Source organism: Ambystoma mexicanum, chromosome 11 (assembly GCF_040938575.1).
Source record: "Ambystoma mexicanum isolate Mex_15411 chromosome 11, UKY_AmexF1_1, whole genome shotgun sequence".
NCBI lineage: Eukaryota > Metazoa > Chordata > Amphibia > Caudata > Ambystomatidae > Ambystoma > Ambystoma mexicanum.
The window spans coordinates 1,323,408,702-1,323,435,641 of NC_090934.1; the positions used below are offsets into that span (position 1 = coordinate 1,323,408,702).

General features: G+C 46.1%; 1 protein-coding gene across 6 annotated transcripts in view; it reads left to right on the forward strand.

Moving 5' to 3' along the window:
* MAPK6 (mitogen-activated protein kinase 6) overlaps positions 1–26,940 on the forward strand; it is a 203,391-nt gene that overhangs the window by 61,318 nt on the left and 115,133 nt on the right. For 5 of the 6 annotated variants that reach the window (XM_069624839.1, XM_069624835.1, XM_069624837.1 and 2 more), the window contains one exon: positions 22,111–22,255. In XM_069624839.1, coding sequence (XP_069480940.1) covers positions 22,111–22,255 — 145 coding nt within the window. Of the gene's footprint in view, positions 1–22,110; positions 22,261–26,940 lie in introns of those variants that run through there. The other variant, XM_069624840.1, reaches the window with a different exon arrangement.

Consider the following 26,940-nt stretch of genomic DNA (forward strand, 5'->3'; position numbering starts at 1 on the left):
ATCCGTTTACACGTAATACACCGATGGTGTTAATCCTTTTTGTTACATCGGGCCAATCTAGGGCTCCAGATTGGTACCATTAAGGGATACTTGCCGGTGCTTTCTATTTTTAAGCGCACTTCAAAAGAAGTTTCTTACTTTAATAAAAGGTTACAGTTTTTAAAGGGTCTGACAAATGTTTTCCCTCCAATCCCTTTTAAAGTCCCAGTTTTGGATCTCAACGTAATGTTGAGGTTTATGATATTGGGGTGGGGAGGGGCTTGTTTCGAGCCATTACACTCCTGCCCTTTGAGGCTACTAACCCTAAAAAACATCTTTTTAGTAGCTATTACATCTGCCCGAAGGGTGAGTGAGTTACCCGCTTTATCCTGCAAGCCTCCTTACACTGGGCCTCGTGAGTTGGGTGCTATCTGGGCGGTATTAATTCAGGGATAATGGCGTTGCCGCCAAACATATCTAGAATGACAAAGTTAAGACAGGATGACCAATTAATCGCGGGCTGCGCTTGCTACATATACCTTCGGTGACGTCGACACCAAGATGGAGGCCTCTGAGGGACATCAGGCCGACGGCCATCGACGCACAGCGCCCCCTGCTGAGGAAAACGTTTCTGAAGCAGCAAAGCTGGATATTGGACATATCAAAGATAAGGAATACGTGGGAGGAACATCGTCGAAAGAACGTTACCATGGGTTAAGTAACTTGTTAGTCTAGATATATTTATGTTGAGGTTATGTGGTGATTCAAGTTAACTTTCTTGTTAAAGTAGCTTCTGTTAATGAGCCAACAATTCTGGGGGGTTTTTGTCAGCACTTTGGAGTTACGTGAATGAAGCCATTTCGTTCATCGCAGAAATGCTGCTCTATTTCTTGTTGAAAGTTTATTCTTCCAACTCCATTAGTTTTAGGCCTTGAGTTTAGGTGCTTTGTTTGGCATATTTGTTTCAGGGATGGGGCTGCATCTGCAACCCAGACCTAAACGTGGCCACCCCCTCTTGCACTTTTAGAGTGTTGTTGTCGATGTATCGTTTACCTTTTGTGGAATCTCGGGGGAAATCCTTTTCGGCCTGTGGGTCCCCGTTTGGCACTTTTGTAGGTGAAGTCTTTCACTAAACTATAGCGATTGGGTTCAATGGCTAATTGGGTCAGGAAATGTTTTTCTATTGAGTAAAGTTATCCTAGAGTCCTTTCATACAGTGCCTTGCTGGTAATGCTTATGTTTTGAAGTGAACCTGTGCCTTGATTGCTAGGACATGTAAGGAAGCTGGTACGGCAGAGTCCGAAAATAACATTAGCTTTTATAGTTTTCTGCACTTTGTGGTTTACATGTGGTGTTGGTTATCAACCTTGTCTAGAGTGTTGCAATAGCAACGTCTAGATGTTACGTTTGCAATGACCAGTGTAATTGCAGTATTCTAAGTAAGGAATGCAAGAACCTCTTAACTAGTATTCGCCGATGGAAACGTAACCAGATTGACTTCTAGAGCTCAAAGTATCAGAGACCCTGAAGTGTCACCCCTTTGTGGTTGGTTCGTGCTTGTGTGAGGTGACTTTCAAACTTTAGCATTATGAAACTGCCATTACCATTTTTTTTTTTTTTTGGTTTCAAAGTATTGTTCATGGCCTAAACGAACTGAACTGAATATCCTATTCAGTGTGTTGCTTACAAAATTGTTACCTCACATCTGTATAATTATCTGGTTGAAAAATCCAGCTTTTCTAGAGAGGTGGTCAAAGCGGAGACTCTTGAGAAGGAAGGTTAGTTGAACTTGGAATGGGAATCTTTAATGATCTATCATGACCTCTTGGGGATAATTAGCAGTAGTATAGTCTTCCTGTTATGAACTGTTGAACCTCACCAGGGATTTACATCATTGCCGTTCACTAATTTGTCACTTTGAAATTATGCCACCACTTTGCGAAAAGTATTCTTTATTTTCTTGCATGTATTTGAATGTTCGTCATCGTGGGATAAGCCTGGCAGGTTTTGATTTTTCCACATATAAGATTTGCAATGGTTAGTGTCCGGGCTGAACTCGGATCTCTGCACTCTAAAATAGCCCACCTCTTAAGAAGTGAATGCATGTTGTCATTAAAGCAAGTTTATTTCACAACGGCTGCTTGGAGAGGGGCTCGACAACTCCTTTGAGATTTAACTAATCGAGTCTCCCTGAACCACAGAACAGATACAGTATATATACATTTCCAGAACAGTTAACACACTCCCACAGTTCTGTCATTTTCCCTTATAAAGTAATTCCCCAAAATACAAATGGTTTACCCCTATACAAGGAAATCAAGTCCCCACAATCTCATTGGCTGCCTACACTGTGGCACCATTCCCATAGACCTACAATTTCATGACATTGCAAATACAAGCCCAACCCTCTTCCTGCAGGACGCACAACCCTAACATGGGCATACAATACAGTTTTAGTACTGATTCCACTTGGTGACAGACCGGCAATGCTAAATCTGACACGCATTGTTTATGTAGGGGCACTTCACTTTATGAGGCTATAGAGAGCTAACAAAAGGCTCCTTTGATTGGGCACTGACTCATTTATTCATACACTGACACGCCAGATATTTATTGTTGACATCCTTGCTCCCTTTCATTATGCGACCACCATTTCAATCCATCTGGCCTCCTCCCATTATACTCGTATTTTACCTTCTCATAGTCCAGCAGTCATCTTCGCTTCCAGTCACCCTTCTACAGGTTTAGCCACTAACCCCAGATTGACACTGCCAGGTGGCCGATGCTTCTTTGACCACTCGCAACAATTTCCAAGCTCAAAACCCTGGGTCCATCGATCTTCATTCTATTTCAGCTCTAAATGGACATCGGTTTCCATGTTGCAGCTGTTACTCTGCCAAGCGCTACCTTCCCCTTTAGCCAGCCATTCTTCTGAACAAGCTAGAAATCTATTTTGCAAACCCAGGCGTTGGCTTGCACAGCCCAGACCCGTGGCATGCAGTCTTCTCATCTATTTCCCATGTGTGCATGTTTATATATTTATGTGCATATGTTCAAAACTACTCCATCCCCCTCATCACGGGTTTCCATCCCTCTCATCATGGGTGTCTGGTTCAAGAGCAGATCCTTTTTCTACTTTGTATGAAGCGCTGTGCTTTAAATCTCATCACGCGAAGTTGCACAGTGTGCTGCCATATTATCTTCACACAATCTTCATTATGTTGGTGCACGCAATGTGAACTTCTAATTTCTATTGAAAAAATCCATCCATCTCAACATTAGTTAAACACTTCCTTGTAATATACATGCATCCTGGAGAATCCTAAGCTCTTTTCAGATGGTTTGTTAGGATGACAAATGGAGCATTTACAAATATTGGCTCTGTACAGCTCAACCCACACAATTGACTGCAACATATTACTACTTTGAACATGGGTATAAAAGTAAGTCTCACATGTTCAACGAAGCCTGAAATTCGCCATAACTTAACGGGTAATGTGAAGTTCACAAAGGACCAGGGAGGCTCTGTAGAGAGGCCCACCATCCTTGTATGGGGAGGGAGACAGGGTATTTAACCAGCTCTCTGGGAGACCAGATCTCTATATTCATGCTTATAGACTACTACACAACAACTCACAAATATAACATTCTAAGTCTTACTCCGGACATTGTCATGTAACGTCATTGTACTCTTGCCCTCATGGAATTATATGCTTTTGTAATGCCCGGCCCCTGATGTGAGAGAGGAAAGGGAGAAATGAGTCAAAGATGACTCCAAGGTTTCTAGCTTCAGATGCTGGTGAAGGGGGAGGGCCCATAGAGGATGGCCAGAGTGCAGGGAGGCCAAAGCGACTGGGAGTCCCAATAGTGAGGATCTGAGCCTTGCTGGTATTGAGGCCTAGATCCTTGGAGGCACACCAGGAATGGATAGCAGATAGGCAGTCGGGAATGGTAGAGGAAGTAGTTGGAGCATCGGAGGGAAGTTTGAACAAAGAGCTGCGTAACACTGCAAGTGGGGGGAGAAGGTGGAAATAAGGTGAGCAAGCGGAGCGAGATGGACGTTAAAGAACCGGGTGAGAGGTTAGAGCCCTGGGGAATGCCACAGGTGGAGATGGAGGTAGGAGAGAAGGAGCCGAGGATGACCTGGGAGGAACCAGCCGTATGTCCAATACCTGCTCCGAGATACCGAGGGTCTTATGAGGATAGAGTGGTTGACCGTGTCAGATGCAGAGGAAAGATCAAGTAGAATAAGGACAGCTGAAGCGTTTGTGTCAAGCGATGCAAGCAGTTCTTCACGGGGGGGAGGGGTTCAGAAGAGCAGTCTCCGTGCCCCTGGATGCTTGGATTCCAGATTGATTATCATGTAGGCAACCAAAAAGCTCAGTGTGCTGGGCCAGATGAGGGAGGACCGGCTTCTCCAGGAGTTTCCCCAGGAAGGGGGTGATGGGGTGGGGGCGGTAGTTAGCTGGGCACAAGGGGTCAGCGGAAGGCTTCTTCAGAAGGGGGCGCACAAGAGTATTTGAGGAAAGAGGAGAAAGACACTGTTGCGAGAGAGAGTGATTGCAGAAATCGGCAAGTGCAGGGACAAGGGAGCCAATGTTGTCCTTAATAGTTCTGGAAGAACAGGGGAAGACCTTCATAGAGGGAACAACCCTATTCACCTTGTCCGAAGTGATATGAGAGAAGGATTGGGGGGCCTGCAGGGATAGGAGGTGGGGCTGGGGGAGCGGAAGGAGGAAGAAAGTGCTCATGATGTCCTGGGTTTTTACAGCGAAGTGGGTGGCCAGTGCAGAGCAGAGGGCCTGAGAGCGAAGAGGCGAGGTGGAGACTGCAGGAGGGTTGGCTAGTTCCTTGCAGATTTTAAAGAGTTGATACTCCAGAGACACAGGCCTGGATGTGGGCCCTCTTCTTGGAATGAATGGTGAGACAATCTCGCCTTTGGAGAAGGCGGCAGGCCAGTTTGTCAGAGGATGTGGTCTGCAGCTCTGCACTTGTTTCAGGTCTGCAAGATCGGAGTAGTACGCTGGTGTTACGCTTGGTGGCATGTTTCGGGTGGATCCTCATGACTGGGGCAAGAATGGAGTGTTGATGTCGAGATGGAGGTTGCTGAGAGCAGAGTCGCAGTGGGAGGAGAAGGTGGATGCAAAGGCAGCAGCTGACATTTGTTTTGTTTTATCGGGCGGATGTCCGTGAACAACACTCATTGGGGAATTATGGGACTTGAATTCCCTAATGGAAAAGTTAGGGATTTGAGTTTCTGTTCTACTTTTAAACCCCAATGTATTCCTTATAATAATCTTTAAAGGAACTTCATAAGGATTAGTCGGAAGCCTGAATTGAAAATGGAAAGGCTGTAGTTATTCACAAATTTCATTTCAGTGCTCTTTTGGGTGCTAGGGTGGTCTTCAGCTTTACAGGTCTCCCAAATTTTAGAAGGGTTTTGATTTTTGCCAAGGCCTAGGAGTTTGATTGTTTTCACCCCTATTTATGTGTTCATCTTGTGTAACTGCACAATGATTATTGCAAAAAGCTATTGCATACTTTGGCATTGCAGAGCCATCCTCCCTAGAGGAAGACAAATGCTTCCTCTCATTCCCCTGGGCCTTTTCTCCTCCCACTTTATCCTCCTGCAGAACACCACCCCCAAGGTCTGGATTAGAAAGTGTCTACCTTTCCCTGGCCACCCGGGAGGAGACTTCAGGCAGATAATTGATAGGATTCATCACAATTGCCTTAGAAGGGACATGAGTGAAACTGCAGAAGAGTTGATTTCACTGCTTTACAGAGGTGGGTGTTTGGGTTGATTGTGGGGCCCTTCTAAATCTTGAATGGGAGATTTTGTTTCTGTATGGTGGTCATGGGTTGTTGCCTTACTCCCACACCCTGAATGGCAGTCCCTGCAAAACAATTGAAACAATCTTAGAAATGTAGCAGACTTCATCATCTGGCAGGAACAGATGCATGCCAAACTGAAAAAGCCTGCCTCTTTCAATGCAACACTTGTTAATACTGCCTTAAAGCAGGGAAAAGTGAACGTATCTTAGAAAACTTGACAACCTATTTAAATGTATGACTAGCTGATCTTATTATTTGTTTTCTGCAAAAGGCTGTACGCTTACATTTTAAGTGATCAGGGTTTGTGGGTGCTGGCTGGGCCTGCATCTTTTGTGCCCCTATCTCCATTCCTTGAGTGGTTAGCAGTGTCTCCCTGCTTTTTGTTGGCTATTTTCTAGCTAGCTTTGTTTTCCATGGGCAGTTTCCCTGCACCTTTTGCAGCAGAATTACTTTAAAAAAAGTTTTTTTTCAAGTGCATTTTTTTTGTATTTTTCTTTTTTAAAAGAATCTTCTTTAGATGCCAACTTTGATTATTTACCCATCCCACTGCATTCCTTGTTCAGATGGCAGGGAAGGGGTGTTTGGGGGGGGCAGCGTTTATATGCCAAAAATATACTGATATGCCCATTTAGCTTTTTTCTGAAGATGATGGACATGGGTGGATGACTTGATATTTGTACCACGCAAGATCAACACTGGAGTGGTCTTGTGGCGCTCTGGCGGCTCCGAAAAGGGAAAGGGGGGGGGTGACTTAGTGGGAAAAGTGCAAGAGAGCAGTGATGTGTCGTTGGTAGCCTGAACCCGGTTAACACCGTCCGCTGGGTTTGGGGTGCTTTTCCAATCAGTAGCCGTCCTGTGCTGTTCAAGTCTGTGTGGTTTGTTTTGTTGTTGGAGTGTGGTGAAGTTTCTGTGGTTTGTTGTGCTATAGGGTTGTGGTTGTGTTTGGTTAAAGTTTGAGAGCTGTATGCAGAGCGGCGAAATTGTTAGTGGATTGGTTATTGGTGTCACTGTCTAGATGCGATGTGTTAAATTTCCACGTTCTTTCCAGGTGTGGCGCGTGAACATCTCTGCACTTCCATCCAGGTCCGGCGCTGGCCAATATTCACAATCCCTTCCATATTAGACGCCCACCAATATTCATAACTGTGTCCAAATTTGGCCCCTGCCCACCTTTTGAAACCTGTCTATATGTTCGGCAAGCGGTTGTTCTCGATTCCATCCAAATCTGGCCTCAATAGCATTCCCAATGCAGTCCAGATGCGGCATTGGTCAACAACAACCGTTACTCTGTCCAGATGTGGCAGTGGTCGGAATTCACAATCCTATCCAGCTGCTCATGCACGCTACCGCTCACAACCCCATCCAAGCATGGCACATGCCAACACTCGCAACTACATCCAGGTGCGCCAACCTGCCACCATTCACAACTCCGTCCGGGCCTAGGGCGCATGCCAACGTCACTGCTCCGTCAGAATGCGGCAACTGCTAGCATTCACAATTCCATTTAATCTAAGTATGGTACTGGGTGGCGGTCATGGAATGAGTGAGTTGTTGGGTGGAGTTGGGCAGGGATGGATGTTAATTTCTGTCCTCGTGGGGTTGTCGCTTGTATCCTATTCCACCTAACGTCGCCTTTCTTGTTATTGTAGGAATTTCCCTTAGTCGGTTCTGGGTGTTGTCTGTGTCATCCTAAATTCTGTTAACCTGTTCTTTGTGTTTCCTGTTTGATTGTTTAGTTTCAATTTGATTCTCCTGTGTTGAAGAGCCAGGTTTTTAGTAGTTCTCTGAATTGTAGGTGGTCTTTAGTGTTTATTACTTTCGGTAGTTTGTCCCAGGTTTTTGCGGCCAGGTGGGAGAAAAAGGAGCACCCTAGTTTTTTCTTGATGTATGGTTTTGGTACCAGGTGGGTTTCATTGTTGGATCTGAGGGGTCTGTTTGGTTTGTAGATCTTTTGTAGGTTTTCTGCTCCCTGTCCGCTGATTGCCCTGTGTGTTATGCACATTGTTTTGAACGTGATACACTGTTTGATTGGGAGCCAATGTAGTATTTTTAGTGCTGGAGTGATGTGGTCTCTTCTGGATCATTTGAGGAGCAGTCTGGCTGCAGCAATTTGGATGCGTCGTAATTTCTTCAGGAGGTGTTCTGGCATCCCGAAGTAGTCTGTTTACATAGTCCATTCTTGACACTAGGGTGATGATTGTCAGTGTTTTGTGGGTGAACGAGAGGAAGTAGGATTCTTCTTGTGTGAAGGAGGAAGAAGCATTTCTTGATTATTGCGTTTGCTTGTCGTTCTAAGGTTAGGGCGTTGTCCATTGGGACTCCATGCTTTTTTACTACCTTAGATGTTGTGGGCGCGGCTCCCATTTCCGCCAGCCAGGGAATGTGGGTGGTGTTATCTTGGTTTTTGGATATAATCATGATTTCAGCGTTTCCTGGGTTGATTCTCGTTGGCGTTCATCCAGTTAGACTTCTTTTAGACATTCTATTAGGGTTGAGTGATCGGCTTGAGTATCTTCGATTTTTGTAGATAATTTGAGTGTCGTCTGCATAGTTGTAGCATGTGATGTTGTATTATTTGAAGATCCTGATTACTGGAGTTTGGTAGATGTTGAAGTATAGTGGTGATAATGAGGATCCTTGTGGTACTCCACAGTCGATAACTCATGGAGTAGATTTGAAGGGTTTTATCCATACGGTTTCTGTCCTCTCGGCAAGGAATGATTTAGTCCAGAGTGCCATGTCCGTTATACCTATATTTTTCAATCATTTGGTCAAGGTGTCATGGCTTACTGTGTTGAAGGCTGCGGAGAGGTCGAGCAGAGGATGCGTTGAGTTTGCTTTTAGGTCGTCCCGGAAGGATAGTAGTGCCGATTCTGTTCCTCTTGCGGGTCTGAAGCCAACTTGTGCTTGGTCTAGCAAGTGGTGTGTTTTTTTTTTTACATGTTCTTGGGTTAATTTGTAAAAGCGGGAACTAATACTGGCCATTGTACAGTGGTATGTGAGGTCACTCGCCCCAATAAGACCTGGTAACGTTTCAGGATCTCTTTACTAATGGCTGGAGAAGGGGTATTCTGATCGTACGATTGTGATGTCTGCTTCATTGGACATGTTTACTCAAAATAAAGTGCAGATATGACCTTCTTGGCATACATGGTCTTTTTGGTACTGGAGAAGTGCACTGGTCTGTCAAGGCAGCCTGTTATGGTCATTTAAGATTTGACCAAATTGTACACAAAGGCTGATGATGCTCTTGACCAGTGTCATCACTAAAATCTCATTACTGGTAGCTATTGAGTTAGGTCTGGCTTCAGCCTCTGTTTCAGCGCGCTCCCTCACCTGTGGTTTGTGAGAGGTCCTGGTGTCCTCCCTGGCAGCCAGGGCTATTTGACTGCACAGAGTGCCAAGGCTGCCATAAAGGCTGGAGCCCAAGGAAAAACCTCACATGGAGAAGAAAAAACCTTGCAATGCGGTACGGCTGCTGCGGATAACTTCAGTCAGAAAATGGGCAGACTGTAACCGCTACACTGATGAGCTGTGATGGTATGACTGGCAAGAGTCAGGAAAACATAGGACACTGGAGATTGGAGGAAAGGAAAATTACAGCGCAGTGCAAGGGGATACAAGAAATAGAAAGAGTAATGGGATCAAGCACCAAAGCAATGGGAAAAGTTGCAAGGCATAAAATAAGCAGTGTCGTGGAGCAATTTGCTATGCAATTCTGTAGGTTTGCTAATAAATTGGCACTTGTGTAGCAAAGTTAGCTATTTAAGTTACCCTGTTCAATGACAGCACAGCTCACCCTGCATTCCTCTTTTGCCTTGAGCGCTCTCATCCTCTTTTCTCTGTAAGTTCAAAGGGGCTAATGGAGAGAGTGCAGCAGTAATCGTCCCCTTCACTCGTGTGCCAAATGGCCTGTGTGGCAGTGCTAAGCACATTTTATTTTTATTTTTCAAATAATTGCAAACCAGAAATAATTGTGATAATATTATTAAGCTAACTGTTTCCTGTCTGTCAAACGGCAGTATGTGTTTTTGTAAAAAAAACAAAAAAAAAATACTTTCAATTCTTTTTCTAAAAATGCAATAGGTTACATAATGCATAAATACAGAATTGCTACTGTAAAACACTGCATTTTCCCCAGGCTTTACAGTGAAGTTTATCTAAAGCTCAGTGTCAACTAGATTTCATTTTGGTGGGAAAGATGCATCATATCGACGAGTGGACACTTTAAAAATGTACATGACCACGCGGCCGAATGCTTTGATAGCAAACCTAGTCCTGTGGCCTGCTGGTTACATAAAGCTTCCAACTGGTGCTCAACCCATGAGCTGATCCCATACTCCTTGACATTCTATCTTGCCATGTTGGTTTATACCCGCTACCCTGAAAGTGAGATGGCCGCAAACTATAATAGTCTGCCTAGTTTGCCCAGTTCTCTGCCTGCTATGCCATCCACTCTGCTTAGTCGTTTACATAAGGAATACACAAAGCTAGCTGTTTTTCGAGCCTTTTTATCATATCTATTTGTGTCCATTCATGCAGCTAACCTTTTTAGAGACACTCATCCAGGGCTCGCAAAGCATTTTTGCCCACTTGCATAATCAAGCAGATTTTATGAAGGGCCAGTACTATTTGCTACAGAAATTTGCTATCCTACGAGAACTGGAATCTCCCATACCACCACCTGATAACGTACCCAAAGACAAGCAATGGTGTACCAATATCCAAAATGCCCTTGCAAATAAAGTGAAAACTCTACAATCTAAAATTACTATAAAAAAAGCCTTGCTCCCTCTCAGCGAAACCCCTAATACGCCCACGCCCAAACCTAGCCTAACACCTTTCAAATTCACCAAAGTTTCCACCCATGAAACTGAAAAAATCATTGCCTCACTAAAACCGTCCAATTGCAAAGGCGATTACTGCCCGGCCCAGATAATTAAGAATGCCACCAGAGACCTAGCCCCCTTCGTCACCAAACTCCTCAAAGCTTCCTTCTCATCTAGCACAGTCCCAAGTAGTTTAAAGAGTCCTGGGTTCTCCCCCTGCTAAAAAAAAAAACCTTAGACCCTTCCATCCCCACCAACTATAGGCCCATCACTACTGTCCCTTTCCTCCTGAAGATAGGCCGCTCTGTCAATTATCTCCAAATCCAAAAATACCTGGAGACTAACCAACTCCTTGGCACTCGTCAATCGGGCTTGAGACCTCAGCACGGCACTGAGACCGCACTCGTAGATCTTAAAGCCCAAATCGATGAGCTCAATGACAAAGGAAACACAGCTATGCTACTCCTCCTTGATCTGTTGGCAGCTTTTGACCTAGTGGACCACGCAGTACTCTGCAAACACCTAGCGTCAGCCGCCCACTTCTCAAGTGAAGCTATAGCATGGGTTCAATCCTTTCTCGACAATAGAAGTATGCGAGTCTTCTCCACCTTAGACTCTGCAGACCCTATCCAGACAACATGTGGAGTCCCACAGGGCTCCTGTGTCTCGCCAACGATGTACGATATCTTTACTAAACCTCTATTCGACAAATTGGACAGACTGGGTGTCACCTACACAAATTATGCAGACACCCAGATCCTCATCCCCCTTTCAGGCAATTTCAGCACGGATACAGCTTTAGTAAACAAAATGTACCCCCTCATTCAGGCATGGATGGCAACCCATGGCCTCTGCCTGAATGACGAAAAAACAGAGATCCTTATTCTAGGCTCACCTAACAACTTAAAAAAACTCTACTCCAACTACAGTTCCTTCAATATCGACAGCAATATAATCCCCGTCGCCAAAGAGGTGAACACCTTTGACCTTGGACTCCACTTTGTCCCTAAGGAAACAAGTGAACTCCCTGGCCTCATCCACTGCCTATACTGGAAAACTTATCAAAGCATGCAGACCCTTCCTCTCACCAGCTAGTTGCATTATTCTAGCCAATGCACTGATCCTCTCAAAATTGGATTACTGCAATGCACTTTATGCAGGCGCCAACAAATACATCAATAAACTTCAAACCTTGCAAAATAACGCGCTCAGAACGGCCCTGAACCTCCCAGTCAGAGAGCACATCTCGAATGTGCATGGAAACTACAACTGGCTAAAAATTAGCAATCGGATCACCTTCGAAATTGTCACAAACATTCAAATGCCTGAACAATGCAGCCCCCCCCCATATCTCAGGGACAGAATAATAAGAAAAACTTCTGCACGACCAACCAGAACAGCCAACTCTTTCTGCCTCCAAACCCGAGATTCCGACTAAAAAAAACGGGAGGCAATGGCTTCCCTGTGCAAGCAGCTCAATACTGGAACGCCTTACCAGTTGAACTAAGAAGCCCTACAACAGCTTCAGGCACCATACCCGCACCTTGATCCAACGTAATGACCTTTGAAACCTGAGACCAAGTGCATTGTGATCTGTTGCCACGCTCCCCTGCACACTCACATGTAAATGTACATAATATATTTACTGTTTATAATATGTTACCCTCTATCCTTACATGTAACGAATGTATGTAATGTAATTGCTATATATAACGTATGATACCAACAACCTGCACTCTGTAACCAAGTTCTAAGTATTCTTGTTGTTCTGTGCGCCCAGCTACCCAAGGGTTTTCTGGCGCCCTATAAATAAACTATTTGCAGGGGATGTTGGAAACTTTTATTTAAACTTTACTTTGTTTGCAGTAAATGTCAACTAAAGGTTTCACTCTGCATGGCTGGCCTCTGGGGGGCAGCAGTGTGCCAAACTAAAGTGGGTCAATGGTGACATGCACCATTTTACAGAAAGAATTTGCAAGGCCTAATTTATCTCAATAATGTCTTACTTCAGCGGTATACAAAACTGCTGTATTGTTGCTCATTTTATATCTTGAGTACAAGTATCTTCTGGTGGCAATAAAAACATTAGTACAAAATTGCTAATCAAATGGGCTTGTTTGCTAATCAAGAAAAATGTAATTGGCAAACTCTGCTAAATAATTTTTGACAACGAATTAGTTGTGACACGTGGCTCACACATTCTATGCAGCATTTTATTGTGGAGTTGGAGAGAGAGGTGGCTCCTCCTGGTATGTGACGTGCACATGTCACGGCCATCTTGCAGTGGCAAACCGTAGACGTCTGATGTCTGGCCTCTGGAATGGTGGAGAATGTGAAGAGCGCTTCTATCCCACACTGACCAAGAATGGACATGCATTCTGACATTGATTGCCCCCCAGCCATCCCCCCTCGCCCCCCCCCACCCCCCCAACTCCAGACCTGAATCCACAGTTGGGTTCTATTGGATCGACGCACCAGAAAAGGGGTCTATACTTGAAATGCTGTTTCCCAGGTACGGTCAGCTGGTTGATAACCTTTCCAATCAATGAGATAATGTAAAACACCCCCGAGTACTGAGAATCGCATATTTGGGCTACCTCATATTCTGGTTGCTAATATCAGCACAGGATGGGGCACCTTCTTGGTCTTGTGTGAGGCAGACTGTTTCCAGTAAGGTTTCAGCAAAGACTCATGAAATATAGGATGCATCTTCTTCCAACATTCAGTTTCAGGTGAAAAGCCATGGTATTGATGATTTTGTCTATCCTGAAATGCAATTAATATTTGGGAGAAAACGTCGGGAAGGCAGATGACGACTAGATAGCCATACTTGATCACCCCTTTTGGTAAGATGGTTTTTGGTTTCTATGGAAGTGTATATATATACTTCTTGGCTTGTTCTCAAGCTGTGAGCAGAGACCGGAAGTCCTATTGTTGGACATTTTGTAGGTCTTGTAGAACTTCCTCTACAGCCGCTACTCTGGTACTCGAGTGGTTAGAGGTTAACCAGGAGGGATGGGACCCATAGTTACAATAGAACAAAGTCATGCCAATAGGGGAGTGCAATGAATTGTAATTCTGCAGATGATAACGAGACCCAATTGTCTTGAGCCGCAGAAACGAAACATCGTAGATACTGTTATAAAGTTTGATTAGTGCTTTCTTGTTGAGGAGAATTCTCAATGTGCTAATTCCCTTCACCTTAGAGACCCCCAACAACTTTGCTGTATTTTGAGAACTTCTTACCTGGAGAGAGTGTGACCCTTTTTTACCCACTCTTGTGTATTTTGATGTGTGTTTTACTCTCGTGTTCTTTGATTATAGAGTTTTAGACAACTCCATAGGTGGCATCTTTTCATGTGTGTCACACAGCACCTTCAGCGCAGTGTCACAGGGAAGCCTTTCAGGCTGTCCCAAGGTTTAAATGCCTTCTCTGGGATAAATGGCTGGTGGCAGTGGTTTTACAACAAACTACCATGATTTTCATGACCGCGAACACCTGTAGCGTTAAATCGCGGGAGGCATGTGTTTCAAGATGGCGTCTGAGCCCCCTTTGTTTAAACAGGTCCCGGTCTTCTTATTTCGCCATTTATTTTTGGAAGGTCCTAGAGTTTGTCTATGAAGACCGCCTCTGGCGCCCGAGTGTCTGGGGTGGGAAGGAAATGAGGGAGGTGCCCGAAACTCCCTCTGCTTAGTCTCCTTGGCGCTTGGGTCAAATGCGCTCTGGCGTGATTGGCTGGCTGACTGTCCGGCAAGGACAGCCCCCCTGCTGGGTGCTTGGGAGCTAGGCTGGAATGAATGGGAGGAAACTGGATAAACGGCGAGTCTCTTGTCTTGGAAGGCAGTCGACCACTGGAATGAAAGAACCGAAGATGAGCTTGAAGAGGACGGCTGCTGCAACCCATGGACTGTTGGTTTGCCCGGTGAAGCCCTGCTGCAGGTCCGAATCGCCAAGTTCATCTTGACGGAGAAGCCCTGCAAGGACGACTTCTACCTTTTTTGAGTTGGTGGGACCAATCCACTCATAAGAGACCTGGATACCATTCTCGGAGCTGATTGTATTTTCCTCACAAGGAGAGGGACGCCAGTTTGTGTGCTTGTCTACAGCTACCGGGATTGAAGATTTAGTGGCAGCTTTGACCAGTCCCAGTGCAGGAGTCCCCCGACATTCTCCTTCGTGCCCCCACGACTGAAGCTCAGGAACATCAAGATCTGCAGGAACTGCCAGGAACAGAAGTCTTCAGCTGCATCTTTTTCTTCATTGTAAGGTACTGTGAAAACCCTACCGAGAGAATTTGCCTCTCACTGGGAAAGTCCTTGGAACTTTGGCAACTTGCAGGCCTAGTCAGCCAGTGACCCAACATGATTCTTTCTTTTACGAACTACTTACTTTTCTGTTTAACTACCAGCACTGCTTTATCCTATACAAGACTTTAGCCCATTGACTTTGGCCTAACCTATTGCATTGAATCGGCTCCCCTGGTGAACTCAAACTATTTGCACGGTCTAAAAAGTAGCTGTATCTTCTTTTCGTTCACCTATTTACTTCAAAGTACTCTGCCACTTTGCTCCTCCTTCAAAGTGTTTGAATGCCTCAGAAACGTACAGTGTAAAGTACTGAAGTATATTGTATATTTTTGTGTGATTATAGATTGCCGCCTCCTAGTGAATGTTTTATAACTGACTGTTGAATAAATCAATAAGTGTTTTACCAAGCAACCTTGAGTGTAAGTTTATTTTAATACTTGTGATTGTAGACCTCTGTGTAACATCCTTACAGCTCACATTCCCTCTTGAAATAACATCTGCTACCAATAACTGTGTAGTGCAGACTTCTACCAAAGGTTGGTTTTGCTTACACCTGTAGTCATAGTTGTCTGTAGTGGTCCCGAAGGGTACAGCAAACAAACTCTGCCTAACAGTTCTGCTAAGCCGTTGGACTCTGGGATGGTGCGTGGGTTTGGAAAAAAAAAAAGTTTGCACAAAGCGCAGCCCAAAATCTTGAGGTATATTTAAAACCTTGATACGAAAAAATGTCTTTTTGGAGTCCATAGAGTGAATATTATTTCTTTGAAGGCTATCTGACTCATTTCAGTGACTGTAGGTATTCTAGAAAAGGCTGAAAAATGTGCAATCTTAGCAAAAGCATAGACTGACAATAACTACAGTGTTCCCTTCCGAACTTGGTAGATCCACTATGAAATCACTGGCTTTCACTTGTGTGTAGGTAGAACAGGTTGTAACAGTTTTCCTGCAGGCTTGGTTCAGGGAATTGTGGCTTGTGCACATGTCTCAGAGGTTTGACAATAGGATACTACATCCCTGCGCATTTGTGTCCACCAGAAATTTCTTCACAGCATATGCAGAGTTGATGTTCTGCCCCGATGACCACTGATCTTCGAATCATGTCATTTATGTTGGATTTATCTTTTCACTGTCTCTGTAGGTATGAACAAGGGGATATCCTTGAAATACAGACCATCCTTAGTGGGTAGGCGTATAGTAGAAGGTACCGAAGCAGCCAGATTGGGGTTCGTTGAGGCCTCGCGACTATTTTTTTTAAAAAGTTACCAGTAAAACATAGTGTTAGGCAACATCTTTTCCGGAATCTGTTCCTTTTTGGAGGAGGAGCAATCCATCTTGGAAAGAGTATCTGCAACCACATTCTGTGATACAAGAAATGTTTGTTAAACGAAATCTGTATTGAGAAAAGTTCATTGAGCTCATCAACTGTTTCTACAGTCAAATGATAGTAAGAAGAGCAAATTCCGGTGGTCTGTACATATTTCAGGATCTTGTTCTGCCCCCCTCCCCCCAATAGGTAGTGCCTCCATTCTTGGCAAGCTAATTACATAGACACAGTTGTTCCTCTCCGATGGAACAAGGTCCTCGAATAATATGCCAAGGGATACTCGTCATTGTCCTCATCTAGTTTTGTTTTTTTTTAAACACCACGGCTCTGTCCTAGGCGCCAATTACCACAATTAAGCTTTTGTGTGTTGGGTTGAATCGATACAGGGGCGGATGTAAAACTTTCCTTCAAACAATGGAAGGCTTGTTCTGCTTTGGGTCCTCGGCAACATTTTTTAGGGGAGAGAGGTCAACGGCAAGACTTTGTGAAAAAGCTGGAATAAACCTCTGTTTATTGAGGACGGTGTCTTTCACTCCATCTATTTTTATTTATTGCATTTGATTTCACCCCCAAACCCTTGGGTATCATGGCGTAGGTTACATACATCTTAGGGAACTTGTACGGTTACATATATCTTTGAACAATAACATAAATTTTGGGTATCTTGGTAAATTGCGTCTTAGGCATCTTCTGCAGTTACATACATCTTGGGCATTTTGTACAGTTACATAGGTAGAAAAAGGCCGGGTGGGTTTCACAAAAAAACGACGTAATAAGGCGGTTAGGGGTCAGACTGAGGAGACATAATGGGTTGGGCTTGCGCTGTTAGTATTTGTTGAACAGCCATATTTTTAGTAGTTTCTTAAACTTCAGGAAGGAAGTTTCGTTGCTAAGGTGGGCGGGAAGTGAGTTCCAGATATGGGGAGCTGCTGTGGGGAAGCTAGCGTTACCTGCTCTGGAGGTTGTGAAACGTGGGATGTGGAAGTGTGTGCTGGCGCTGGATCCGAGTGTTCTGGCCGTGGTTTTGCGAGACATGCTTTGGCTGAGATAGATGGGGGCGTTGTCTGACATACATTTGTGGGTAATGGTAAGAGTTTTGTGGAGAATTTTAGCTTGTACTGGAAGCCAGTGGGCATCTCTTCTGTGTTGAGAGATATGCTCTCTTCTGTTAAAGCCCCAAGCTGCTCTAAGGGCTTTGTTTTGAAGGAGTTGCAGATTGTCTAAGTTTTTTTTAGAGGTGTCTAATAGTAGGGCGTTGCAGTAGTCTATCTTGGTTAGAATGGGGGCTTTGGCAAGTGTGAGGCAGTTTTCGGTGGAGAGAAAAGGCTTGCTTAGTGTGATGAGTTTCGCTGTATATGCTGTGGAGGAGGCAAGTGCACTAATATGATTATTCATGGTGAGACTAGAGTCAAGGTGAACTCCTAGGGTTTTTGACTTTGCGGGAGATGGGGATAGCGGTGCTATCTCACTAAGGATGTGTAGTCAGGGTGGAGTTGCTGAGTCTGGCTGAGGAGCCAACTATGAGGATCTCCGTTATCTCTCCATTGAGGCAGAGGCTATTGTTGGCCATCCAGTTTTGGATAAGGGAGTACATTTTGTTAATGGAATTCGTGTCCTGTTCCAGGTTGCCTGTAATGGGTATAAGTATTTGTGTGTCATAGGCGAAGTTTGTATAAATGACCCCCATGGCATCTAAGGCAGCGAAGAGTCATTTTATGTAGGCATTGTAGAGTGTAGGTTAGAGACAGGATCCTTGCAGTACTCCTACTGGGATGGGATTGGCTGCTTAATCGCCTAGGGTGACTCTTGAGGTACGGTTGGAGAGGAAGGATTTCGTCCATGTAATGGCTTTCTTGGAGAAGTGAAAATTGGTGGTTAGGGTTTGGCATAGTTTGTCATGGTCGACTCAATCGAAGGCCGCAGAGAGGTCTAATGGTAGTAAGATGCACAGTTTACCTGACTCCCTGATGGATGCCATCTGTTTTTTTTTTTTTTAGGTCTAGAAGAGCGGTCTCAGTACTGTCTTGGATGGAAGCCTGATTGTCTATCCCTTAGCAAGTGGTTCTGTTCTAGATGGGTTTGTACTTGGGTATATGCTATTTTGTTGATGATTCTAAGGAGAAAAGACACCGTTGTGATGAGCCTGTAGTTCATAGGGATTTCCAGGTCTAAAGTTGTTTTTTTGAGTAGGGGTGTGATCCATGCTACTTTGATGGAAGCTGGTATCGCACTAGAGTTGAAAGACACATTTACAAATTCGGTAATGATGGGTTGTAGTGTGATGGCGCAGTCTTTGACTGTCTTAGCAGGGAAGCCGTTGCCTTTGCAGTATGAGATGCTATTGGTTAAAGGACCTGGTCGTTGGTGACTTGAGCTAAATTGAATTAGGGTACATCGGACCTTGTAGTTATACTTGGAGGGTGAGGTGGATTGGCTGTGAGCTCTAGGAGGTTTTTTTTGTGAGGCTATTTTGCCTTGGAGTGTATTCACTTTAGTGGACAGTGCGTCCTGGATGGTAGTGCAACAGTCTTTGCTAGAATTGATGGGGCAGGAGGGTAGGATAGGGGATTCTAGTTCTCTGATAATCGTGAATAGTTCTTTGGTATTAGACGCTGCGTTGGAGATGCGTTTGTGACGATTTCTGAGTTCTAGGATTCATCGTTGAACCAGGGGGGCCTGCGCTTGGGCTTGGGTAGCTTAGTTTTAAGAGGGGCTACTTCTATAGCGGTTTTCAAACATTGGCGGTAGTGATCTGAGATGCTAGCTGTGTTAATGCTTTGTAGAGGTTTAGCATTCATCAAGTCGGTTAGTAATGGATTAAGATTCTCCGGGGTGAGTTTGCGCGAGTTCCTGACCTGTATAGGAGGTGGGCTGCATGTTTTGGCCATTGGGGGGGGGGGGTCAGAGTCCAGGTGTATGTTAAATTTGATAAGGCAGTGGTCTGTCCATTGCATATTGAGGATGTCTACTATGGTTGCTGCAGCATTTAGTGTGAGTATCCAATCAAGGACTCTGCCTTTGGAGTGGGTGGAATTAGCTTTTGAGGATCCATAGAAATTCCGTCATGAGCTGAGATCTGCCCATGATTTGGTACTGAAGATGCATCGAAAATACACTCTTCTAATTTTACCTGCAGCTGGTTCTTTTGTAAAAAAAAAAGAGAAGATTCTGATACGGGATGACATGATCTTCAGGATGTTTGGTGTATATGAGAATATCGTCCAAGTAGACGATCCACAAGTGAAATAACAGATCTGCGAAAGATGGTCCTTCACCCTCAAACACAGCGGGTGCATTAGCCACCCCGAAAGGCATCACACAATATTTGTAATGCCCAAAGAGCGTTCTGAAGGCAGTTTTCCTCTAGTCACTGTCCTTTATTCTGACTTAGTGCTATGCAACACAAAGGTCGGGGTTTAGTAAAAATACATGCATACTGGACTGCAGCTAGAATAGCTGGAATTAATGGTAGGGGGTATTTGTCTTTGAAGTTGACAGCGCTCAAGCCTCGGTAGTCCAGGTCATGTTAAAGTTGTGGTGCACCTTTTTAAAATCGCTGTATGCTACTTTAAAATCATCACTTCCTCCTAGTTTTCTTAGTTTCAGAAACATACGTCTAGGCTTTTTGTGTTTCTTCCCATTGCTATATTTACTACACTTGTGTGCTGCACACATTTTGTTAGTCACAGGGGTTGGTGGAAAGGTGGGAAGTTTATGTACGAGTATTTGGCGTAGTTGCTGATGAAATTGAGGACATCGAGAAATATTTTTTATCTAATGGCAACAAAATGCTTTCAAGACGAGGGGATGCTCTTCTTGGGTGTATGTATATGGTCCCTGTACCCCCCCCCCTTTGTTCCTCCCCTTATTGCCCCGCTCAAATTCATCAGTCTGTTCTCTATCCCCAACGTATTGACAATGTTCAAAATGTGAGATTCTTTTACGACAATAACTACTGTTCTAACGGGGGTGGGGGAGAAAACTGACCGAGAGCCAAACTGAGTAAGGAAGAAGTATAATCAAGGACTAAATTTGAGGTTGTGTTGAGAAATCCTCATAAAGTTTACATTGACAGAATTGCTTGGGTTAATTGCATATGGGCTGTGTCCTCTTAATAGATTGAAGGCAGAATTCTCCTTTTCCAAAGGTTCTCAAATAATCCAGGATCCTTACTGATGCAGATTAGCTTTGTAATGTTTAGGAACATGAAGTCGATTCTAGGATGAATGTTTGCTATAGAAAATGATATTCTGCTTAGATCCACATGTCACTTCTTAACTGCTCTGCAAGCCGCTAACATCTTAATCTTTAAATCACGAGGCATGTCTTTTTCTCCCCCAAAAAGTTCAGACCTTCACTTCACCAGACTTCTTCTAGTCAACTGCAACTCTTAGTGCTGAAAGAGAAACCTCCCTGCCCATTAATGCTCATCCTATTTAACCGCATGGGAATAGGCGGCTGCCCATTTTGTACCACTGTTCATTTTCTATTTATTGTGTTTTTATAATGTTCCTATACAGCAAATGGTGTTTCAAGGCGCCACAAGACCAATGAGGGGGTGGGGGGGGGAACGGGGATGAAGAGTAACAAAAAACGCTCTTACTAGGCCTTGTCATTCACATCGGGAAACTGCAGTAACAAGTGCAGTGGGGTTGGGGGGAGCCTTTTAGAGCGGAATGCCATTATGCGAGTGGGAAGGAAAGTGCAGGAAGGAGTGGAGAGCGTGCAATTGCTTCCTGGGCTAGGTGAGTGCTAAGGGTAGGCGGACAAGTGCCAGGGGAAAGCAGGACAAGTGCCAGGGGAAAGCAGGGAGTGAAGGGAAAGAAGGTCCACATGCTAAGTGGGAGGACTGGGCTGGGCCAGGCTCGGTAGGGGTGCAGGCCCCTCCAGGCTAGGACAGGTGGAGGGGGCCCAGCAGGGTAAGTTCAGGAATGGGGGTGGGGGAGACTGAGGTGTTTGGGTAGACTGGGCGAGGAGAGCTCGTGCCCTGTAAGACTCGGAAGGAGCCAGTCAAAATGCATCAGACGCGAACATTAGCAGGAAAGGGGTGAGCGGGAAGGAAGAAGAAAAAGGAGTGTCTTGAATAGCTTCCGGGAACTTAAGGAGATCCCTCAAGTCTGAAGGGGCGAGGGAGGCCATTCCAGAGGTAGGCTCCTGCTGAATAGGGGGGGGGGGGGGATCTACCCGCCATTCTGCTTGGAAAAGCGTCTGATCTGCAGGGAGTTGGAGCTAGAACGTCGAAGGGCTCTAACATGGAGTTATTCCGGGAGAGAGAGTTGCATGTAGCGGGCTCCCAGACCCCAGAAAGCATTGTGGTTGATGCAGAGGGTCTTGAACTTGATCCTTACAACAACCAGGAGCCAGCAGAGAGATTTTAGGGCTGGAGAGATGCAATTCCTTGGCTTGAGGTCAAGGATAAGTCTCGCAGTCCTGTTCTGGGATAGTTGTAGGGGCAAAGGGAGGATTTAGGCAGATTTAGGCAGATTGAGGAAGAGGCTGTTACAGTAGTCCAGCCTAGAGCGGACCAGAGCTCTGGAGACATTGAGATTCTGGGGCGAGGTGAGGAAAGGGACAAACATCTGGGGATGTGCAGCTGAAAGGTGGACCGCGTTTGCAAGGTCTGTGATGCGAGTTGAGGGAGGGAGGGAGAGAGAGGATTCAAAGATGACGCCAAGGGTTTTTTTTTTTTGTTGCTGCACGCAAGTGTGAGGGTAGGGGACCTGTGGAGGTCTGCCAGAGAGTAAGCGGGAAGGGGGGTGTGTATAATGTAGGATGCTCCATTTTTGATGGAGATTGATGAGCAACACAATTGAATGGTATTTTCTTAATTCTCAGGGCCATCTTTCTGAAGGATTGGTAACCAAATGGTACAGATCGCCTCGCCTGTTGCTCTCCCCTAACAACTATACAAAAGCCATTGACATGTGGGCTGCAGGCTGTATATATGCGGAAATGCTGACCGGGAAAACCCTGTTTGCAGGTTAGTCGATGTACCAAATGCATGCCAAGCTTGTGTAGTATGGGTAGAGTTTTTGTTTTAGATTCTGAGTTTCATGTATTGCCTTAAATTGTGAACATTGAAAGACTTCCAAGGATTTCTTGACTGTTATTTTGGCTACCAGAGAATGCTCCCTGTCCTGTTTAAAGTATATTTATTTTTTTTCCTACTCACCTGTGCACCCTTGTGCCATCCTAAGGCCATCCTAAGGCAGTTTTAAGAATATTTTAGAGGCAGCAAATTACCTTGCAAGTTGATCACATTCTCCAGCATTGGATCTTTCATGGATTCACATGCTTTGAATATCGTCAGGCTGGGAACCTCAGTCCTTTTTAAAATAGCATTTTCACTTGGAAAAATTCGACACTTTTGTGTCCTATCAACGTGCTTAACCACCACCCGATAGGACATAGGGTATAAATAGACCCGTCCCTTCCCTTCAGATTTCTACCGTCTCCAAAGTGTCAGGATAACCTCATGCTCGTTTTGATTCTACACGTTTGGTGTGTTGTAGTCGTTTTTTCCCAATGTCTTCGGGAAAAGCTTTGTTTCGGCCCTGCGAGACTTGCGGGCTGAAGAAGATATATGAAGGGGACGGGCACATGGACTGCCTCTATTGCCTCTACCCTCATCACTCCGTTGATTCCTGCGACATCTGTAAAGGCTTCTCTCAGAAAACACTAAAGGACCGCAATCGGCAGTTGGTGTCTTGGTTAAACAAAGGTACCTACTCTTCATCTGAGGTGGGATCGGTTCGCAGCCAGGCATCTGAGAGACCTGCCCCTACATTTCCTCGCCGGTCGGTGTCGGCTGAACCACCGGCTAAGAAGTCTCGGCCTTCCGGTGCAGAGAAGAGTGGTCGCCCCTCTTCGAGCAAACGCCTGACGAAAGGGGCCCCTTTATCGTCTAAGCATGGTCAGTCTGACCAGCCCCATAGGCCGGAGGGAAGGCCTGAAAAAATGTCTTCATCAGTAAAGGACTCTTCGAAACGCTCCCCTTCAGGAGACCATCGTAGGTCATCCTGCAGAAGAGTCATCGAAGCATCCATCCTGGGAGTCCAAACGGGCGGGATCGCCTGAAAAAACTACACCACAACTGTTGGCGCCGTCGACGGGAGTCCCGTCGTCGACTGTTTCACTGCCGGCTACGGTGTCTGCCTCCACGATTGTGTCATCGGCTCCATTGACTGCGGTCGACTAAGGCCAGAGATTTTCGTCATCGACGGACAACTTGCTACCAACGGGAGGGGTGTGGCAGCCTTTGGTGTTTGACGCCCTTCTACCAGACACTTTGCTATAGCTGGAGCCGGCCCTTTCAGTGTCATCGATGGAGGAGGAACGAGAGCCTGTGGTGAACCCAACAGGCCTCGGCTTAGTGTGTTGGCCCTTCGATGGCAGGAGTGCAGTCTGGTCCATCCACATATTCTCTGGTGAACCCGCAGTCGATGCTGTCCCTCCAAGTCTTATCAACACTGCAGTCCCTGTTGAGTCAACTAGATTCAAGATTGCCTCCTTTGGGTGCGCCCCCGGTAGCCCCTATCGTCGTCACGGTGGGTGTCCTTCCGCGTTCAGTGTCTCCAGCTGAGTTGCCGACTTCCCGGCCGATGAGCGAAGAGCCTCCTCGTTTCCATTCGGAGGAAGGTGAGCTACCGGACTCTGATTTGGACCATGGGACCAGGGACTCTATCTCAATGTCTCCTCGTCGCCGTCGAGAGACCCGACATGGGAGTCTGATGTGGAAATGGGAATGCCTAGAAGTCCAGCACAACAGTCGCCCCCGGATGACTTTGGGGCATTCCATGCCATGATGGCTAAGGCCTGTATTGAATTTGGTCTGACCCCAGAGGAAGAACGAAAAGAATGTTTCTTCTTTGACCACATGGGCAAGAGAAGGAAGGTGGGTTTCTCCGTTCCAATCCTGCACCATGCCTGGCAAGAAGGCCTACGCACCATGCGCCATCTCTTCTCAGGGCCCGCAGTCACATGACCCCTAATGTAGAGGGGGTCTGAGGGCAATGAGCAAAATAATTTCTCCACCCGGGGGTTAACTGCCCGAGTGAGAGACGGGGACAGCAAAGAAGGGGCCAGGCGCTTTGTTATAGAATTCAGTAAAGGAATTACTTGGCTAGTTGGAGTTTTATCCTTGAAGATGTCCTCCACGAAGTCCGAGTCTGGAGCAGCTTTGTGCAAAGCAATTTTAAAATGGTCAGCTGCTCTTTGTAAAATGGACATTTTTGACATTTGGTGATCCACAGGTGAAGACCCTGTGGAGGGATAGCAGAGTGATCCAGACAGTAGGCGTCTGAGTTGACAGTATGTGTAGGTGTAAGCCAAGGACCGTGATCCTCCGCCTGGTCCCAGTCTGGGCTCCTGATCAAAAGGGTTAACTTCTTCATAAGACTCCTACTGGTTTGGGTCATCTGGGACCTGCAAGAGGTCGTCTTGGTGTCCCTGTGCAGAGGTGGGGAGTCTCTGCAATTTGGAAGAGACGGGGCACAAGTACACTTCCCTAGGTCTCTTGGGTATAATATACCGGTCTGAAAAGTCAATGAACTGGGACATTTTGTCCATGTACTGCTGAAACCTTTCCCTAGTCCATAGAGAAGAAGCTGAATGTTCAGGAGGAGGAAAGGGTCCCTCAAAAGTGGGAGACTTTCCAAATAAGGCCTTAGAGAGGGGCTGCAGGGCTTCAGAATACGGCGCCGATTTGGGGGGGGGGGGGGAAGACCTTCGGCCTGCATAGTGTAGACGGCCCACCGTTTAGTCCGCCTGTCTTTCACTGTTTTTGGTCGAAAGAGCTTACAGGCCTTGCAGGAGTGCTCGTCGTGGTCACGAGGAAGACACCGCTTGCATCAGCAATGGTGTCCTTCCAAGGAAACTTGCAGTTACACGACGGGCAACATTTAAAGGGAGTCCTCTCCATAGCAGAGGGTAGCGGCAGCCAGACCAAGAAGTTAGAGGGGTCGTGAAGGAAATGGTCTCAGAATAATAAAACTCAGGGCCCCACTCTCCCTACTGTAAGGGCCTGGCCGGAGGGCCGAGGCCATGTGGTCGACCGTCACCGAGCAGATGTAGATGTCATTGGCGGCAAGAAACCCATGAAGCAGTCGAAGTGACTAGACGATCGTAGGCCGTGGAAATAAACTTTAGCAATATAAACTCTTGCGAGCTCTGCATAAGCGACCAACTAAGTTGGCGGAAAAAAACAATCTGGTGGGACCTCGACACGTGAGGGATTTTGGATACACTACATATCACGTTAGGAATAGTGTTAGTCACGCCCATGTCGACGTCCCATTCGATCTTCGAAAGAAAGATGCAATACTCAGCGATTTCCACTAGATGTCAGACTATATGAACAGAATGTGATTCTAATCCGATTCTCAAGCATCAGCAACGGAATTATTTTTGCGATACTTCTAGTTCAGAAGGACACAAGGCATCCGCCTACAATTGAGCAGACTGGGTAAAGGGATCAATTAGATCTTCCAGATATATTAAACAACCACTACAAGAATATGGATCCTTGCAGAATATATTGGAGTTGGTAGGTTTTTCAGGGATCAAAATTTCAGGTTGCAAGCTACTGGCCTGACAGTTACTCACCCCCTCAGTTCTCCACACAGCACAGCATTTCCTATTCGCCGAGAGTCAATCACTAGCCAGTGGCCAGTACAATTTTAGATTTTCAGGCCAGACTAAGACCACCAGCTTCAAGTATGATGTACAGGGGGGTGGGGGGGCGTGGCCAGCTTGTGAACGATGAAGACATGAGCTCTGTGAGCTCCTGCAAGCGCTGACTACATCCTGTTATGTTATCGTTTCTTTTGTGATAAAAGACTGAGGGAAGGCACGAACCGAATCCGTAAACTGTTGGGCTCCGACACGCCGAGTCTGAGGCATCCGCTCATCCAACTGGTCAGGTAAAGGAGAGGGTAGCTGAGCGCCGGGGATCTGGCCACACGCGCTTTAAAATGGCCAACCACTAAGGTGCGGAGCAACCAAGCAGCCATCCGGAGTGTCCTTGCCACAGAACCAGGTTGCAGAAGTCGAGGCGGAGACGGGAGTAGCTGGACGCTAATGCGCCTCAGGGTGCTTTAAATTCCTCGATTGCACCAGAAGGCTCCAGAGGCGGTGTAATCGCCGGCGGACCGCGTCAAGACCAACGGAAGGCAGAACACGGTTGACGCCCCAGCACACAAGTGCCCTCAGACACCAGGAGGCGTGTGGCAATCCTGGGGTGCCGACCAGGGGGACACGGATGCCATCAAGCTCCCCCCCTCTCCCTACGAGAGGCAGACGTGCTGGGAAACGCCTGGAGGAGATCGCTCCTTTCCCCATAGGGGGCTGCTGCATGGCACGAGCCTCGAGCGAGCCTTGGGCTGACTGGAAAGAACACTGCACTGCCCGGGGAGCTTGAGAGGCGGACACCAAATAAGCGGCAAGTGAATGTGCAATCCTGGGAGGAACAGCCTGCCCGAGGGCCACACTGCTGACATGGGACAAGTTATGGGGATTTGAAGGCCCCCTGACACCAACGGGCTCCAACCGTGCCACTAGGACCAGACAATCTGTCGAACCTGATCTTCCAGCACACCCACCTGGCACTTGAACGCTGCCCCAAGGCGAGGCACCCGTACCGGAGGCCATCTCCCGGGACGGTGTAGG